The 18,254-nt window shown below is 50.4% G+C and overlaps 6 protein-coding genes across 6 annotated transcripts; 3 read left to right on the forward strand and 3 right to left on the reverse strand.

Annotated features, from left to right (window-relative positions):
- Positions 1–555: 555 nt before the first annotated feature.
- Positions 556–2,239, forward strand: KY384_001125 (uncharacterized protein; the record flags this gene model as incomplete). Its single annotated transcript, XM_044809657.1, has 6 exons — positions 556–621; positions 667–753; positions 805–868; positions 934–1,196; positions 1,251–1,543; positions 1,594–2,239. 6 exons carry the CDS (start codon positions 556–558, stop codon positions 2,237–2,239), a joined length of 1,419 nt encoding a protein of 472 aa, XP_044673564.1.
- A 1,226-nt stretch (positions 2,240–3,465) lies between these two features.
- On the reverse strand, positions 3,466–5,931 carry KY384_001126 (uncharacterized protein; the record flags this gene model as incomplete). The annotated part of the gene is made up of 1 exon (XM_044809658.1): positions 3,466–5,931. The coding sequence occupies one exon, from the start codon at positions 5,929–5,931 to the stop codon at positions 3,466–3,468; it is 2,466 nt and encodes an 821-aa protein (XP_044673565.1).
- A 2,678-nt stretch (positions 5,932–8,609) lies between these two features.
- Positions 8,610–10,261, forward strand: KY384_001127 (uncharacterized protein; the record flags this gene model as incomplete). Its single annotated transcript, XM_044809659.1, has 2 exons — positions 8,610–8,682; positions 8,742–10,261. The coding sequence occupies 2 exons, from the start codon at positions 8,610–8,612 to the stop codon at positions 10,259–10,261; spliced, it is 1,593 nt and encodes a 530-aa protein (XP_044673566.1).
- A 635-nt stretch (positions 10,262–10,896) lies between these two features.
- KY384_001128 (uncharacterized protein) lies at positions 10,897–13,331 on the reverse strand (the record flags this gene model as incomplete). The annotated part of the gene is made up of 2 exons (XM_044809660.1): positions 10,897–12,171; positions 12,219–13,331. The coding sequence occupies 2 exons, from the start codon at positions 13,329–13,331 to the stop codon at positions 10,897–10,899; spliced, it is 2,388 nt and encodes a 795-aa protein (XP_044673567.1).
- A 2,202-nt stretch (positions 13,332–15,533) lies between these two features.
- On the forward strand, positions 15,534–16,328 carry RHO3 (Rho GTPase; the record flags this gene model as incomplete). Its single annotated transcript, XM_044809661.1, has 4 exons — positions 15,534–15,583; positions 15,642–15,692; positions 15,751–15,800; positions 15,853–16,328. 4 exons carry the CDS (start codon positions 15,534–15,536, stop codon positions 16,326–16,328), a joined length of 627 nt encoding a protein of 208 aa, XP_044673568.1.
- A 307-nt stretch (positions 16,329–16,635) lies between these two features.
- Positions 16,636–17,397, reverse strand: KY384_001130 (uncharacterized protein; the record flags this gene model as incomplete). Its single annotated transcript, XM_044809662.1, has 2 exons — positions 16,636–16,938; positions 17,065–17,397. 2 exons carry the CDS (start codon positions 17,395–17,397, stop codon positions 16,636–16,638), a joined length of 636 nt encoding a protein of 211 aa, XP_044673569.1.
- Positions 17,398–18,254: the final 857 nt, after the last annotated feature.

Genomic DNA, 18,254 nt, shown 5'->3' on the forward strand with positions numbered 1-18,254 from the left:
CGCAGCTAAAGTCAGGGACGAGGTAAGCTAGCAGCAGAGGATCGGCACTTCTCAACGTTCGAAATTGAGGTGCTCAACTCTGGAATCTGATCTGTCAATTGTAGGAGTGAGTGAATCCTTGAAGTATCAATTACCACGTGAGGAAAGCGCGACCAACGGCTGTGGAAGCAGGAAAACGTCTCGAGGTCGAATTGTCTGACCGTCCCATCCAAGCCTGGACTTGTGATACCTGGGACAAAGCTTCGAATCTGCGCCAATTCATAACCGCAGACGTACTCTCGTGGCAGATCTTCGCTTTGCATCCTGCAGCCCTGACGAATCACATCGTCCAAGTCTGGGAAGCTGCAATATCTGAACCTTGCCACTTGCCCATTTCTCTCGTCTAGATTGATAGCCTTCGCTTAGGCAGTAGTTTCTCTGGAACGGTAAAGAAGATTTTCAAATTTCTGCTTCAGACCCTTCTGAACGGCTTCTTAATGATATCTGCTCAGTTCTCGGGGCATTGTTTTTCTTAGCCTTCAACCACCCTTTTGCTCCAGCCAGCTTCGGGAAAGCATGGCTACTCAGGAAGAGCTGGCCGAGATGGAGCGGCTATCCTCAGCTTTTGTCCCTGACCAGAAGGTTAGGCTGCACCGAAAGAGGCCTAGGTGTGTCTGACCAATACAGGGTGACCTGGTCGGCGTACGCATCTCGAGCCAGAGACTGACCGAAGAGTATGCCAAAGCAGACCCAGTGTATGCTAGTAAAACCAAGGTGCATCAAGTACCCGGCTCTGTTGGTCGAGTCTTTTCTCATCCTTATTAGAATCTACCAAATACCTACCCTGAATATCGTGTCATCAAAGGAGACGGGAATTGCGGTTTCCGTGGTGAGTAACAAATATGCTTTCAACAGTGCAAGTCAAAACTTCGGACTAATCTGAAAATACAAAAGCCATCGCGTTTGGCTACTGTGAGGCGCTCCTTCGAATCGGGGACGCAACCAAGATACGAGCGGAAATTGAGAGACTTAAGACTTTGAACAATCTTCTCGAAGCCACGGGGCAGCAGGAATTCATGTATGAGGATTGGGTCGAGGTGACACTTGAGCTACTCGGAAAAATGGCTGATAATATCTCTGCTTGGAGCAACGAAACAATGCTGCTTCAAGTTTTCAACGACTTGGAGTCCGCCAATGCTATCACACAGCATTTTCGAGTAGGTCCTTTATTTTCTCAAACCGCGGACCTAGAGAGCTGATCATCACCACAGATGATCACGTCTGCACACTTAAAGTTGAATCCCGATGAATACGCTCCCTTCGTGCCAGAAATGGACGTGGAGACCTATTGCAAAAACCACGTCGACCCTTTCTATGAGGAGATTGAACATGTTGGTGTCAAAGCTCTAGTCGACACAATCGTCAATCCAGCAGGCATAGCCATTAGCTATCTCTATCTTGATCGTAGCGAAGGAGAGCAAGCCACGCCTTACTCATTCCCTGTTCTGGATAAGACCGGCGATGAGGTGAAGGATGCGCCAACCATCCGTCTACTGTACCGACCGTGAGTCATACTCGATGGATCGTGCCTATGTTGGCTACTAATGGTTACAGCGGTCATTACGATATGCTCTATCAAAAGGAGGACCTAGTTGCTTTAGCGGGCCCCAACGTTCCTAAATCTCCACCAGTTACTTCGTCGCATGACGATGTGATCGTTCGGACTATCTACGATATCCCTCAGTCACAATTCCCGCAATTCGTCGAGTTCCATGGCCTGCCAGGTTTTGATCCTGATGCTCAATTCAATTTCAACCTTTCAGACACTATTGCGGAGCCTCAATTCGCGCCCCAACAATCTTCAAGTCTCTTGCTGGACGGAGACTCATACGAGAGCCTTGGCACAGCTTGCTTAGACATCCAACCTTCGTTCGAAGAAGGCTGGGCCTTTCCACCCAACTTGAATCAGATCGTCAAACAGGTTCCGCTGAATCCAGCCCCGACGGACTTCAACATTCAACACGTTGAGCAACCTTTGTTCACTTCGTCAGCACCAGATGAACAGCCTATCTTATCTTTAGCTGGATACGAACAGCAGGATACACTCCTCACCCCCACCCAACCATCCAACGATCCATCAGCACCACCAAACTGCCATTATTGGAATCTCAAGAAAGACATCCAATGCTCCGTTACAAACCCGAGCATTAGTAGCACATGCTGGTATTTTACAGCAGCATCAACCCCCAAACAAGGCTGAGACTCTTTATGCTAATCTTCCACTCTTTTCTTTCACCAACAGTCCCCCGCCAATCCCAGAATCATTTCAGCCCACACCGTTACCAAACTCCTTACCGAAAAGGAAATCCCCGAATACGCACGCGCTAGCAGATTTTAGGAAGGGGAGGGACTTCGAACCTATTGTTTGTACTGGTGAGCAGATGACGGGAAGGGGGAAGAAGACAGATAGCAAGCGATGAATGACACTAATGAAATTTAGCATTGAGAGAGGACGTGAAAGTGGAAAGAGGACAAGGAGTGGTAGGGATGAAGGACAGCTGGCTTCGAAATCTAAGCTGAGCGTGATTATCGAGTATTGTATAAGGGGAGAAAAGCAAACTCAATCGCACATATGCTTCACTGATTGAAGAGCAGATATCAAATATCATTATTGCTTTGTTGACTCTATACTTCGCCTCTACGTCCAGATTTCCTCACATCGGAAGCATTTGCCTTTTTTCACATGAAGCCCACAACAGATCATTCGTACTTCATTCCACCTCTCTCTTGTTTCCACCGTTGGCCCATCTGACCTTCCTGGTCGTGAGAGCTTCACCTTTCTGTTATTCATGAGAAAAGTAGTAGCACCTAGGCACCGTCGATAGCATGGAAGAAAGTCACTCCATCGTTCTCTCTCCGCTTCTCGCTTCATGCTTCCACGTCTTTTCGAACCAGTCTTGCACCTTACGTACTTTCCCATCGCGCTCCCTTCGTCCTATTTATCATCCATCTCTGCCCCCTGGTGCCCCTTCCACTCCCTTCGCTAAGCTAAGCTGAGCTGCCTCAGAGACACGATTGCTGTTCAGGAATATTAACACGAGCAAACGAACGAAGGAAAAATGCAAAACAATGAAAGAATTTGAAGAAGTGCGTTTATAAGTCATGTTATATACATATCTAGATCCCCCCCCAAGATGTTCGTGTCCTTCACCGTGTAGTGTATACATATTGATCGATCGATCGTTCCTAGAAATAAGCAATGCATTTCTTTCGCTTGCTTGCTGATGCATTCATGATGCCAACGCCTTCTCCCCTAGCCAGTGTTACAGATGAATGAAAGGACCGTCTGGTCGTATGTATGTACGTACGTGTACATGTATATGACCCACTCGAAAACGACAATTGCGAAAATTTGCAAAGAAGGGGTATCAAAGCTACCAAACGACCAATCAATCGACCAATTAAAGCCAAATCCGGTCCTGAAAATCATACAGTCCCCCCCTTTCCCCCAAAAAGTGTCCCATTTCCAAAACCCACCGTCAGCGCCCCAAGATCGACCGTGAGACCCTGACTCCCCAGACTCTGCTGCCCCGTCTCCACCGTACTGTTAGCAGGCGGATCGTCCCCGCCGAGCAAAACATTTATTTTCGTCATCGCGGTGGTGGCTTGGCCTAGATCCCCCGTCTCCTGCAAGACGAAGAGGACAGCCGTGCGAGCGAAGTCGAGGATCAGGGGCGTGATGGGTTTCGTGGACATCGATGGCGTGTTGTCGGTAGGGGAGGAGGCGAAGGTTGGGCTTGAAGAGGCGGGCGTCGTGCCTGTCTCGCCTGGGGCCGTGCCGGGGGCGAAGACGATGCCGTTGGAGGATTGGGCGGAGGCACGGGCGCGGAGGGTTTTAGATTTGGAGGGGTGGGATACGAGGGTGGGGCTGTCGTCGAGGGGGTCTTGGTCTTCTGAGTGAGGGTGGAAGAGGGACTGGAGGAGAGAGCGTTGCTTCCGCCGCCTCCGGGCTTTGGGTTTTATGGATTTGGAGTTGAAGGTTATGAGGGCGTTTTCGTTTGTGCAGGTTTGGTTATTGTAGTTGAAGAGGGCGGCTATGCGCCAGCCGGAAAGAGTGATGGAAAAGTTGGCTTGTGCGGCTTCGAGAATGCGGGGGATGCTGAGACCAAGAGTTGCGTCGGGGTAATTGAACACTGGGGATGTGGTAGAGTTTTGGACTTGGATACTGGTTGTTGTGCAATCGGTATCAGGATCTTGGTTGCAGGTGGCGCCTGTATGTCGGCCGGAGCAGATGCAATGGCATTGTTTGTTCAAAACAACGGAAACTCCGCCGTTCAGGCATGCATTACTTGTCTTGCAGCTTTCGGCTGTTGGGTTGGAGGCTTTGTTTTGTTTGGGTATAACGACGAGTGTGACAGGGATGACGACGGCGGCAGCGATGAGCAGTAGGAGAATGATGAGTAGGAGTATGAAGGCCCAGATTGGCATTCCGCAGCACCGACGTCCCCGACGATGAGTCTGCCGAGATCTCGAGGAGCCATAGGTTACAGTCTGAGCCCTTGACAAATTCGATTTGCCATGCGGAGAAGCAGCGCCCCAGCCTACTGGCTTGCTAAATCCAGGTGATGCTGTAGGAGTTGGCGATGGAAAAGCAGCCAGCATATCTGAGATTGACCCGTCCCGTGAGCCTTTCTCATCCCTGTCCCTTCTTTCCATATCTTTCTTGTTCAGCATATCAAGCACGCCGACTCTGCTGGTTGTCTTGCCCCGATCAAGCTGTGTAGCTAGTCGGGTTGCTCTTCTGATGAGCTCTGGCAGGCTCGACTGACTTGATCGACCGGGGGTTTTGTTTCCAGGCTGAGGCTCTAGGTTCAATGGAGGGGGACGCCTACTGCTTCTGTCGTCGACCGAAGGGGCCCTTGATAGCCCTGGTGATGTCCCTCTACTCGACCCTATTGCCCCGCCTTTCTCGAGGTTGCTCATGATTGCACCAATACGTGGGTCGACAGGAGAGCCTTTGGAGGAGCCCGTGTTCAGCGGGAGGGGTTTTGGTACTGGCGGAGAGCCAGATCGAGGCGAGTCGAGGAATGTGGCGTCGCTAGCATAACCTGAGTACGGATGCTGCAAATTTCCCCCACCACGAAAATTGTGCCGTCCAATAGGATCGATGACTCCAGGACCTTGTCGGAATCTCTCATCTTGCCTAGCTTGCCAGTCGAGCTCCCTCCTGCCCCTGCGCCCACTCGAGCTTTGAGATGCTGACTCATCACCGCTTTCTATCGTCTCCATGAACGGCTGTAGGGGTTTTGTCCGAGGAGGTCCTTTCACTAGGTTAGTTGTTTCCCCGTAGTCGCTGTTTTTGGACTGCCGACCACTGCTGTCTTCTGATGGACGCATGCTCCGATCATCAGCTTCCTCTTCGTCCTCCTCTTCTATACCCGTGCCCATGTAGTATTCGGGAGGTCCGTCGCCCCAGCTTTCCGGCACGACACCGCTGGAGGCGTACGAGCTGTGCGGGTCCGACATCTCTTCAGGTATAGGAGGGACGAACGATGTTTGCGAATAATATGACGAAGCGCCTCTTCTTGCAGACGGAGGTGGACCGAGGTTACGACGTAGGGGGGTTTGGAAGCTTGGAGGAGGCATTGAGGGCATGCTTGGAATAGGCGGGAAGTCCGGTATACTGGCGGTTGAAATGCTTGATGTAGTGGTTGGGCGAGATGAGCTGGAATAACCGGAGAGGGTGGCATGACTGTCCTCCCAGTAATTCGTCGAAGGTTGACTTGTTGGGTTCTGGAGCATTGGAGGTACAAAGTTTGGCCGTGGCGGTCTTTGAGGTGGCTGTCGCTGAGGCTCCGTTGGTGAGACTGGAGACGATGATTTTGGGGGAGTTTTCTGGGGAGATCTTCGCGGAGAAGGTCTGAGAGGGCTGATGGAGCCTTGTTGACTCATTGTTGGTAGAGGAGGAGGATCTTCCAAGCCTAAGCCAGCGGCAGCTCGCTCTCTTGCTCGCTTCACCGACCCGCCTGGACTTCTTTCAATATTCGTCCTTTGTCCGTCATCGTACTGCCATCTGCCTTCCCGTTCCTCAGACTCCATCTCCTCCCACTTCTCTCAGGTACAGGGTGGTCACACTCTGTGGACTACCTCATGATGTGGCTTTCTGTATCGCTGCTTTCACCTTCGCCCTTCGAATTGATTTGTGCACCGATGATGATCTTGCAAGGTTGTCGGACTCTCCTCGCGGAAAAGGATAAAGATGGCTATGTACAGCAAAAGGTTCGGACAAAGAAGGTTGAACAACCAATGCACGTTGCGGCGTCTAGGCCGGCCCAAAATACGTATAATCTTCAGGCTGGATTATATATCAAAATTAGCTGTGACTGTGCCGGCCATGAGTCTTTATTGGTCTCAATTGGTAAGCGGTTGGCGACGAGGGTCAGTCAACGTCAGACGTATGGTGAGATGCCAGCAGCCGAAAGACGACAGATGGGATGGGTCAGCTAGATCGAGTCGAAGGTGTATTGTTGGACATGCGGGCCAAAGACGCGGCAGAACAAGGGGGGCCGTAATGTTGTCGAAAAATGGGTGGAGGCAGAATGCAAACAGAAAGATCAATTGAAGTCAGATTATGCTATCAAAAGGGCAACAGGGTGTATGCACAAAGCAGAAGCGAATATGTACAAAGTACAGTGAGCATTAAGAAGGAATATTGTCACAAGAAAGTATGGCGATGAATGGGAAAGGCACAGCAGTCTCAGAGTCGCATTCTGGGCCAGCTCTCTGGAAGCTAGTTCTAGCGATGGGTATTTCGGATGTGCAGCTCATTTAGGCGCTTCACACTAGCAGTATTAGCAGTATTAGCAGTATTAGCACTCAATTAGCCTTGAGGATTTCATATTTAGCCCGCACTGGTGAGATTGGCAGTCGTTCCATCTTGCCCTTCAGATAAATGCAGATTGCATATGCAACGTGTGATTGGAAGGTTCATCAGCACTCCACAAGCCGGCGCGGCAGGGTTACCACCGTTTCTCGGCCTTTAACGTGTTTGGGCGAGGGGCTGCAGTCGCCGTCTGCCTTGAGCTCTGAACGTTGAACTCTGAGTCGGAGGGTGTGGCGTGTGGCACCGTGATGATTGATCGTTGATTATTCTCGTGCTTGGTAAAGCTCCAACTTCGTGACACGTGCCATGCCATGCCTCTGCCTTGCTCCGGGCTTTTCTCGTATGGGAAAGTCGTCGTATAGACCTGCCGAGAGGTTCGTTGAAGGAGACCTATTGAGCCTCTGGCGGCTACTCATGTCCGCCATCAGTCAGAGGGAGTTCCATCTTGAAACAGAGATCTGACAAGTCATTCGTTTCAATCCTTCCCTCCTGCAGCCACCTCGCCATCCACGCCATTTACGCCTTCCACCCACCCTTCCATCCGACGGCCAGCATTATTTGGCTTCCGTTCGGAATCTCGGCTCGCGAAGAAATTGATGTTGCCAGAAGAATCGTCTGAGTAATCGGGTTATTCACCTCGTACTCTAGGACAAAAGGTAGATTGTACGACCGGGTTGGACTGCCGCGCGACCTACCTTGATACCCTGTGTCTCCAGCTCAAGCGACTCATGAAGCACATTCCGTTACTTGTGACACCAACGATCCTTCTTGCGCTCTTCGTTTCAAGATTGACCCCGCCCTTCCTTGCCGGCATTCTGGACCGCAAAGTGCCTGGCCAGTTTGGGTGATTCAACTACATCCGAACTCGCTCACTATTCGTCGAACCATTCTCTCCATCCACCTCCCCGCTACCGCTGGGTGCATCGAGAATAGCGTACCTCTTCCTTCCGTCGTGTCAGCGTGGCACAGGTAAACGACCGTGTTGAGATGTCGTTGGTGACTGTAAGCATGAGAGGCGTGCACCTGCACAGCCACTGCCCTGCTTCCCAAAGCGTCCTTCAGCGCCAGATTTCTCTTATTCCGGAATCGCAAAGGGTGCGAGTACTATTCATGTGCAAAGACATTATTATGTTATGATCCTTCCAAAGGCCAACCCAGGGTGGGAGAAGCCGATCGAGCTCCATAGGTCTGCCGAGGGTGTTTTGCAAAAGACGTACTAATTACAAGGCTGTTCGCTGAATGCAATACTTGAATGCTTGCCTACTTGCAACCTCATGCATATTGAGGAGAGCATCGAGGCATCGTCCGAGGGAGTCAGTCGCTTATGCCGCACAGAGCAATCGGCGTCTGGGCAGACCAACATCTTCATCGCGTCCACGAGCTCCCTGAGATGCATGGCTCTCTGGCACAACGAGGTAAGCGAAAGCACTTGAGAGATGCGAGAGATGCGTTCTCCCCCTGCTGCTGAATGGTTGCGCCTTCCTTGCACCCCTTTTCACTGCAGCAACAGAAGATATCTTGTTATGCATGTAAGCTATGTCCAACATTTCGCTTGCTACAAGATTTCCAAAGCTTTCATTCTTGGACAGCGTTACATTCTGCATTATCTGCTCGCAACAATCTACACAGACGACTCCGCATTTCCCTTCCAAACCGAAGACCCCGCCTTGGGCCACCGACGAAGGCCTTTTCGACCTGAAACACCGTTGGATGCAAGGAGGCACAGCATCACAAGCCTTTCGCCACGATGTCGATCCCATCACGGGCATCTGGCAACGGCCGGATCAATGACGCCAGAGACGAGCCTCCACAGGCTGCAAGTAGGTGATCGAAAGCCATGTGTCGACTTCACGCCGTAGCGGCTGATTGTCAGATCCAGAATATCAAATCGAAGGAGGAAGTGGTCTACCAAGCCCCAACCTTAGTATTCTAGATACACTAAATGGGTCACTCGCAAACAGTGCGAGGAAACAAAGGCATCACCCTGATCTCAACAGGCCTGTAGCTAGCCCAAGTCAAAGCGATAGGATTTGGAAGTTATATCAGGATGCGGCGATGGAATTGCATCGCAGGCCTCCATTACGCACGCAAGCCTCGCCTAATTCGAAAAGATCTCGCTTACCCCTAATGCAAGCTCGCAATACAAGGTTTGGTCAGCTAGGTACAAGTGTCAGAAGCCCTTACAGTTACCGGAGTCCACCAAAGTACCCTCAATACGCGTCACCAGGCGAGAACCATGATATTGAAGGCCCTGTGGAGCCATTCAGTAGTGGCTATGCTGCACGCATGACCAGGCCAGATGCCTGGAACCTAGCGGACGACTGCAGTGCTGACCAGGTTTACTCAAGTTCGCCACCAGAACAACAGAAGGCTGACACCAGCTCCGAAGACGGAGAAGGAGGAATACCATTGCCACTATTCAGAGCTGACGCTGACCATGGAGAAACCAACCACGCTGACATTGACGCTTGGCTCACTGGCTTGGAAGGGGCACAGGATCCAAAAACATCTCTACTCAGGGTTGCAGGCTTAGATTCAAGCGTCCCATTCTCAAAGCCTACCGCCACGAGAACGTCCAGCTCCAAAGAGAACATCTCACCGACCTATCGCTTATCCCCACCGCACCCACCAGTAACTTACAGCGCTATCTCCACACCCTCTCGTTTTCGCATCCCCAGCAGACACCGCATAATTTCTCAAACACCCAAGACACCCACTCGCTTCGCCCACCCCAGCACGCCTCACGGCCACCTTTCCCTCCCTCCAAAACGCCGACAACGTCTGCCGACCGCTCCACCTTCCACACCTGTCCCTGTCTATCACTCAGCGTCCAGCAGCGACAACTCCGACCCCCACAAAAAGGGTATCATTGTTTACCCATCGCTCAAACCTGATCCACCACCCTTCGCTATCCACGAAGACGCCGATTGTCGCCTTTCGCCGCCACCACAGCCACCACCAGCAATTCCCAACAACGTCAACGTCAGAGATGTCGCGAGCACCTCGCCAGCTCCCGCACCCAAAAATTTCACTGTCTCCTCCTCGCACATCCCCGCCGCTCTACTAACACTCAGCCCTGCAGTCTCAATCCGCCGTAGACGTAGGCGGGCTCGCTGGGATACTGACACCGTCCCTAAACCTACGGAGAATTGCACGTTGGATGTGCCGGAGGTCCAGGGGTCAGACGATAGAGACACTGATATTGACCTATTTCCTGAAGGTAAGACGAAGCGTATCAAGAAAAAGAAGAGCGGGAGAATGGACGGGGGTGGTAAGGGCGGTAAAGGTGGCGCGAAGGAGAGAAAGGTCCTCGCTGAGCTAGAGGTGGCGAAGGAGAAGGCGTTCATGGATGAGGCGGAGGACTGGGATTTTGAGTTCTCTGCTTTGCTTGACGAGTAGCCACCACGCATGTCACTCAAGGGTTGAGGGTTGAGGTATGGAAGAAGAAGAAAGGGGGGAACAGAACGGAGGCCTGGGATTGAGTGCAGCTGTATAAAAGTAGAAGTACAAATGAAGAGATTGCAGGACTCGCGAAACTTGATTCGACGTAGTGAATAAGATATGCCATTTCGCGACTATGTGTATTTACGTCCCTAGAGGAAAAATTAAGAACGCCTTCAATGTGGATTTCCCATGCTCGCCTGAGCGGTCCTGTCCGTGCCGTGCTATGCTGTACGTAATGCGATGAGGATGATATGAGGAGCGGATGAGTATGAGAGTTGTGTAAGGAACGGTGGTTTCGAAGAAGGTTAACAAGGGGTTTAAGATACCCCAAAGCCAAGCCAGGATTTTGTGGACTTTTCCTGTGTCCCTCGGTAACGATACCATGAACATTCTGTGCTAATGCACGTAGATCGCTTCTGTAGCTAAGTTCTAGTACTTTGCAAAGGGGACAGAAGGTTCCGGGCGGAGGTGAGGCGAGAGAATATCTTCTGCTCGCCGAGATAGCGATCCCTCCTGTTTCCCGGCAATTGCCTTTCTACAAGCTTGGTCGGTCGTTCCGATGATTGTAGAGCTGCGTGGGAAATCGAGCTCTATTCAATAATCTTTCCGCCTCCACCCCCTCCACCGCCACCACCAGACTGCCACCCGTTCAACCACGTCATGATGCCCACGCCTATGAGTACCACTCCGACCATGGAAACATAAGGCGCGCTTTGCACCCATTTGCCATCGCCAGGACCGTGTGGCTGCCGCTGTTGTTGCTGCTCCAGAACTCGTGATAGAGAAGCCTCAAGCTCTGGCGGTATCCTCGTGCCAGGCGGTAGGACATTTCCGTTTGGAAGGTCTTGCTGATGCTGCTTACCAGGTGGACTCCAGAGGCCGCGAGTGGGGCCGTTTTGGGTAATAGTTGGACTCATTGAGAGAGCGTCATCGGCGTGGTCGCTGCCGATGAGGGTTGTGTCTGTGCTTGTGAGAGCGGGTGGGGAGGTCGCCTTATGGTGGTCGTTGTTGCCAGCTCGTATGTTCTCGACGAGCTCGGCGAAGCGTCGCTGGGACTGTTCTGCATCTTCTGCTCGGCGCTTATAAGACTCCATCATTGTTTTTGCTTGGTCAAATTCTTGCTTAAGAAGTTCGTAGCGGTCTTGGAGGTTTGTGGCTTCGTTATTGGGAGTTTCGGGTTCGTAGGAATCAGCATCTTTGAGAGTTTCCATCGACGGGCTCGTGAGTAGTCTCTTGGGCGCATGGTTCTCTTCGTCCACATGACCATTGGGTAGGTCTTGTTCCATGAGCTCAACCGAGTCGAGAGGCGGTTCGAAAGCTTCTTCGTCAACTTTGCCATCACCATCGTGTCTCAGATCTATCATTTGGTCGCCTGATAAAGCTTGTGCTCTTCTCTCTGCTTTTTCCCTAGCGTTTCGCTCTCGTTTCAACGCATTTTCCAAATATTTCATTCTTTCACTTTGCGAGCTAAGCTCCTGCTTTGTGGATTTCAACGTTTCCAATAACGATAGAATCTGGCTATTTTGAGGTTCCGATCGCGTCGGTGAGCCGGATCCTATCGCCGGTTTCTCTGTTTCTACCCTCTTGATGCCGGATTGCATGATGGCGTCTGTCAGACCGGCATGGGTACTGTCAGGCTTTTCAGGAAGTGGCTGGGACGGAGGTGGGGCTGGAGGTTGTGAGAAAGGTATTGGAGCTTCACATGGCGCAGATTGTGATATTGCCTGCGATTGCCGCTGTTCTTCGGACTCTTTTCTTGGTGATTTGGGTGGCTCTTGTCCAGGTTCTAGATTTAGTAAAGTTGTGAAGAAATCACCCGTCCGATGGAGTTCATGTGACTGTTGCTTCGCTTGTCGAAGTTCGGCCTATTATCAAGTCAGATGAAGCCTCCAGTGTTTCTTACCTGACTTACTGTTAATCTCTTGACAACCTTCTCGACAGTTATTGGCTCCATCCACATATTCATCTGTTTATGTGCACCAAGCACATTCGGGTTGCCCATCATATTGCTTTGCCCTGATATATGGCTATTATTTCCGATCGAACCTTGACTTCCACCTCGTACTCTCAGCTGCGATAACTGTCCACTTGTCGCGTCACTTAATATGGGTTGGCCAGTATTTGGATCCATTGGCATCATGTCTAATATGTTCAGGGAGTTGGTGTACAGTCCAGCACGTTCCACTTTTGCCGAGACTTTGTGATGTACGATACTCTTTTGGTCTTCGCTCACGATGTCAATACCTAATTCCAGCATATCACCTTCTCGAAGTTCATGAGGCTCTGACTCCTTGTTTTCTTGAGAGAGTCGAGTTCCATTGACAAATGTTCCGTTGGAGGACTTGACATCTCTTATCAAAACTTTGCCACTTTTCTCCGCCCACACCTCCGCGTGTTGTCGAGACAACACTTTGGAATCGAAGTATCCATTATTGGACGCTGGCTGTGTTTTAGCGTTAGTCTGCCGACCTATCTTTTGCACGTCTGGGAAATATGGTATCTGTATTCTCTTCCGTTCAAAGGTCCCTGTCAGAGGGTGTAGTTCGAGTATGACAGCTGGATCATTTCGCTGCGCTGACGAGTAGTCTGATCTGGCTCCATTTGGTTGCATGTGAGCTTGTATGGGAGATGGCAGTGGTGATTGCTGGTGAAGTGAGTTTGTGGTTGAAGCGGCTGCTTGACCCGAAGAAGGAGTGGTTATCACTTGGTTTGCTGCCGTAGGCATTCTGGGCCCCACTTCCGGCTTTGACGTGGGCCAGAATTTGGCTGCTTTTTTTCTCGGCCCCCAGCCACCTTGCTCATTGGATGTAACAGAGTCGATTTGAGGGAAATCATCAATTGGCGTCCCAAGGATGGGAGTCCCGTTTGTATATCCCGAATCGGACCGACTCTGTTCCTTCTTTGGTGCTATGAGCAAACGATGAACCTCTTCTGCAGTCATAGAATCAAGAGTATCTCCTCCATTGTTCTCGGAATGCCAGCGCGGTAGAGGATGTTGACTAGGAGGAGACGCCACGGCCGTCATCAGGCCTGATTCCAAGAAGAGCGATTTCTTCTATCGATAAAGACGCCAGATTGTGAATGCGACGTGAATGGTAGCCTTTTCATAGACCCGTCCTCCTCCGGCACCTCTCCCACGCGTGGTATGTCTCTTTACTCGGCTTGGTGGATTGAGTTTTAAGCAGTCGTTCACGCGATCATCCAGGTAGATCTCGCATTAACTTCAACCCTCACAGACGGTCCATCACATTCTTCTCCTAAATTCGATGCGTCGAGTGACTGATATGGCAACGTTCGTTTGACAAGATATCTGGCTATGGGGTGTCCTCTTGAGGGGTAGCCATTAGGAGGGATCCTGAATTTTTGCCAAGCCCCGGCACCGAGCCTTCAGATTGAGACAAAGAAGCCGGATTTTCAACCACAACAGGACTCGAGTCTTCCTAGAATTCTATGCTAATCACCTCGAGGCGGGAGATGTTCTATATCAATGGGTACCAAAGCGCTTCGGTGAGGCACGGTCTATGTTGGAAGTAGCAACCGGCTGGACCGCACGGCACGTGACTGCTTCGGATAAATCCCGGAAATAAGGCCTGTCGTCCTAGACTTGGAAGCTTTGAGTGAGTAGCATCAGTACTTGCACAACCTTGCAAAGACATAGACAATATCCCTTTGCAATCCATGCCTATTGCTATGCCATCCCCCGGGCAGGGTGGAGGCCAACGGCGGGCACCATCTACGTTTGACAAGTGTAAGGAAATCACCAGCGCCCCTCATCTCATCGCTAATGCGTCGAACAGTGAAAATGGGCGGAATGATGGGAGGCTGTATGTCGCTATGGGAGTCTGAGCTTAATAACAGGATTGACGAGACTATAGCTGTGGGTCTTATCATGGGATTTCTATGGGGTGCGAAACTCAGGTCGAATTGGGAAAATCAAGTGGCTAAAACAGCACGCAGGCGGTTTTACAATCATGAGATATGGTGGCGGGACGCAAGGACCAATGCGGCTTTTGTCGCAGTATATGTTAGGATCAGGAGCTACGTTCGGGTATGCGCGACCCCAGACCATCACTTCAAGGGTGAATATAGCTAATGGCGGCTTTCATCTTTCAGATTCTTCATGTCCATAGGCGCTGTCATACGGACAGAAGGAGTCTCGAGGGAAGTGACGGAAGCATATGAAAGAGCTAGGAGGAAACCTATCGTGCTACCAAGAAGATTTCCAGTACCAAATGAAGGAAGGAGAAGGGCTCAATAGCAGCCGAAGGATTGAAAAGATCATGAGCGAGAAAGATACCCCAACTTACTACAGAATTATGCATCATCAATTGAACATATTTCTTCTTTGATTACATTGGCCCGTTTAAAACCACTGGTCTATGTGCAACACTCAAAGAGAAGACAAGTAGTTGGGCGACGTGGCGGGAGGAACCAATCCTATCACTGGAAATGCAGTTTAGACACGGAACAGTTGGTGTAACGACCTCCGTCTTTCCACAGCCTCGACAGTCTACGGCATGATCACGCAAGATGACAGTCATCATTAGGTCGAAGGGCGTCCAAGATATACTTGCATCCAGTGACGCCGAGTTCTTCAACTTTCTAGCATCAGGCTCAGCATTTTCTGCCATGTACAAGAGGAGTTTGCTGCGCAATTTTGTCAACGGGAAACTTGACACTGCCTTCTTGAAAAGCTCGGAAACCGTCTCTGGGATATGTCTTATTGGCTGCTGGGCGAGCAATAGCGGTACTTGCAAAATGATTGATGCTCGCAAGTCCATCCGGATCTCGATTAACTTCCCATCCTCTCATGATGTAAAGCTTTGCCTTTTGAAGACTATGGCGGACACATTCTGAGATGCATTTCACTGATGGTAGCGAAACTGTTTCGTCGGGGTTACTGTACATTCCTATTATTCTCGAAACATGAGATGGCTTGTTCCACGTTCGACCATCTATCATAACGCCTAAGATGTACATTCTTCCTCCGTGTATGTATGGGAAGCAAGCTGGTACTAAAAGAGGCAACGCAATCGTAACGCTTTCCAAAAAAGGCTAACCAGGCACTGCGGATCATTTTGACAGGGCTAAGGCCCAGTTGAGTCCACCTCCGCAACCGCCAATTAACAACCATTGCAGTCGCATATCCTCATTCATGTCGCTCATTACAACATACACATATTGCTAGCTCCACACAGCTCCCTAATCACCTGCATTTGCATCCACAATGCCTCTCTGTGGCGGAAACAAGACCGTCCAGAGGAAACTCGTTCTGCTGTACGCTACCTCCAGATAGCTCCCTGCGGCGCATCTTGCTGATATATTCAATCCTTAGGGGCGATGGTGCATGTGGAAAAACATCATTATTGAACGTTTTCACGCGAGGGTAAGTAAATACGCTGCCAATGGCCACAAGATCTGGCAGCTAAAGCGCCTTCACGCAGGTACTTTCCCACAGTCTACGAGCCCACAGTCTTTGAGAACTATGTCCACGGTACACCCTTCCCCTTTTCTATCTACCACCAGCTTCTAAGTCTTTCACCTAGACATCTTCGTCGACGGCAACCACATCGAGCTCTCCCTCTGGGACACCGCCGGCCAAGAAGAGTTCGACCGCCTGCGCTCTCTCTCCTACGACGACACTCACACCATCATGCTCTGCTTCAGCGTCGACAGCAAAGACTCTCTCGAAAACGTAGAATCAAAATGGGTGGGCGAAATAGCGGAGAATTGCGCGGGCGTGAAACTCGTGCTCGTGGCGCTAAAGTGCGATTTGAGAGAGTCGCATGCGGATGAGGAGGAAGAAGAGGGAGCGGGAATGGCACGGCCGAAAGAGACGATTGATTATAAACGGGGGTTGGATGTCGCGAAGAGCATACAGGCGTTGAGATATTTGGAGTGCTCGGCGAAGAGGAATAGAGGGGTCAATGAGGCGTTTACGGAGGCCGCGAGAGTGGCGTTGAGTGTGAAAGGAAAGGGAAAGGGGAGTGACAAGGGTGGTAGAGGGTGTGAGATCATGTGAAAAGGGAGGTCTAAAGGCGTGCATTATTTTGGGTGAGGCAATGGGTCTGGGTATTGTTGGGCGTTGCGAAGCAATTGTTTGCTTGCGCTTCGTAAGAATGGGAGGTATGATATATGACTTGATAGCAAAGGTGTTCATAAGGCTGCTTCTGAAGCAGCTTGCTTTGATCAAGCTAATGATCTTGCAGATAGTTGAATTTATCAGGAACATACCATATTCATTTCGTTGGATCCTATGTCGAACAGCACTGATAGTCATGACTCAGGATTGTCATATCCTGAAAGAAGAGACTGATGGGCAAAGATCCCTATCGACTTCCAAACAGATATAATAAGTCCGCCAGGCTGCCTCCATTTAGACGCATCGGTGCTTTCTCCTGGACTGAGCTTTTGGCATTGTATGCCACACCGATACCAGCAGCATGCAGCATGAGTAGATCGTTGGAGCCGTCACCGACCGCAAGCGTCTCTGACAAAGCCACCTCATGTTGCGTGGCCAAACGAACAAGTGTCTCCTTCTTCAACTCCGGAGTAATGATCGGATGATCTGGAGAAAGAGTTCCGGTAAGGTGAGGGTATGGATGTGACGAAGTAGAAGGGCATGTAAGAAGCTGATGGTGCAATTCAGCCACATCTTTCTCTTACAGTCTCTCCTAGAGGACTGAGGTTCTGGATCGTAGAAAAGAAACGAGGGTGACTTGCATCAAACGGAAATAGAGAGTGGATACTTGACTTACATGATTTGCAAAAGCATAATCCAAACCCAGCTCTTCCTTCAACCATTCAGCCATGGGGGCAAAACCGCCGCTTATGACTCCGGTGATGACACCCTTGTCCTTCAACCCTTGAATAAGCTCCCTCGCTCCGCTGGCTATCGTCACAACCTGCTTCAGCCCATCCCATACATCGGCTCTCACGCCTTCCAGCATGGTAACACGCTCTCGCAATGAAGTAGCGAAATCGATTTCGCCATTCATTGCCCTGGCTGTAATGGCACTGACAACATCTGTCTTACCAATCGTACGAGCAAGCTCGTCTATGACTTCCTCATTGATCAAAGTCGAGTCCATGTCAAATAGCGCAAGCCGGATCGGGCGATGGTCAAGCAGAGCTGCTGGGTATGGTACAGCATCGAAAATTACTTCACATTCATGGATTGATTCGTGGATTCTGAAGTTTTTGCTCTGCCGAACTTGCGAGAGATTTGGTAAAGGCGGCTGGATATTGTATTTATATTGCCAGACATGTGGGCTGAGACGCCGTACATCCGGCCGTTGACGTTGGATACTTGAGCATACAGCCTTGTAATCATTTGAAGTGGCTTTACTCAAGATTTCCGTCACGATGGGCGCTTTTAGCCTTTCAAAAGGGTCTCCCCCCCGATCTGGTGAAGGTCAAAGGGATCGCGCTCTGGAGTCACTTGGGAATCTATTACTGCAGTGCTCGGCCTTGATTTCGAAAAAAATGTTAGGATGAGCTTGGCTGGTTCTTGATCTTCTTCTGATGTCCAGGACATGATCTCATGTACGTCCAAAAAAATGCGTCGTTGCTCCAATAATACTCCGTTCCAAGATTGAAGGAGTCACTTGAGACGATCGAAGAGAGATTTATTTTAGAACTTCAAGATACATTTCATTGAATGTTTCAAGCACCCCTACCCAAGCAATATAATACAATTAACAGGAAGACCTACGATTAAACCTGCAAAAATCAAAAGCCACCGAACAAATGCTATTTCATGCGGTTTCAGCTGCCAAGCTAAAGCGGACCGTGTACCTTAGGTACTCCCGTCCTGTCCGATGTTTGGCGCCAAGCCCCTACCCGCATCGGACAGAAGATTTGAACACGGCCCTCGTGCGCATGTATGAGAAGATCTGATGTGGAGTTTGATCCGTCTCTTCTATCTGAAACCCTATTGAGTTAGAAG

This window comes from Bacidia gigantensis (assembly GCF_019456465.1).
Source record: "Bacidia gigantensis strain McMullin 20006 chromosome Unknown contig_125, whole genome shotgun sequence".
In the NCBI taxonomy this organism is placed as follows: domain Eukaryota; kingdom Fungi; phylum Ascomycota; class Lecanoromycetes; order Lecanorales; family Ramalinaceae; genus Bacidia; species Bacidia gigantensis.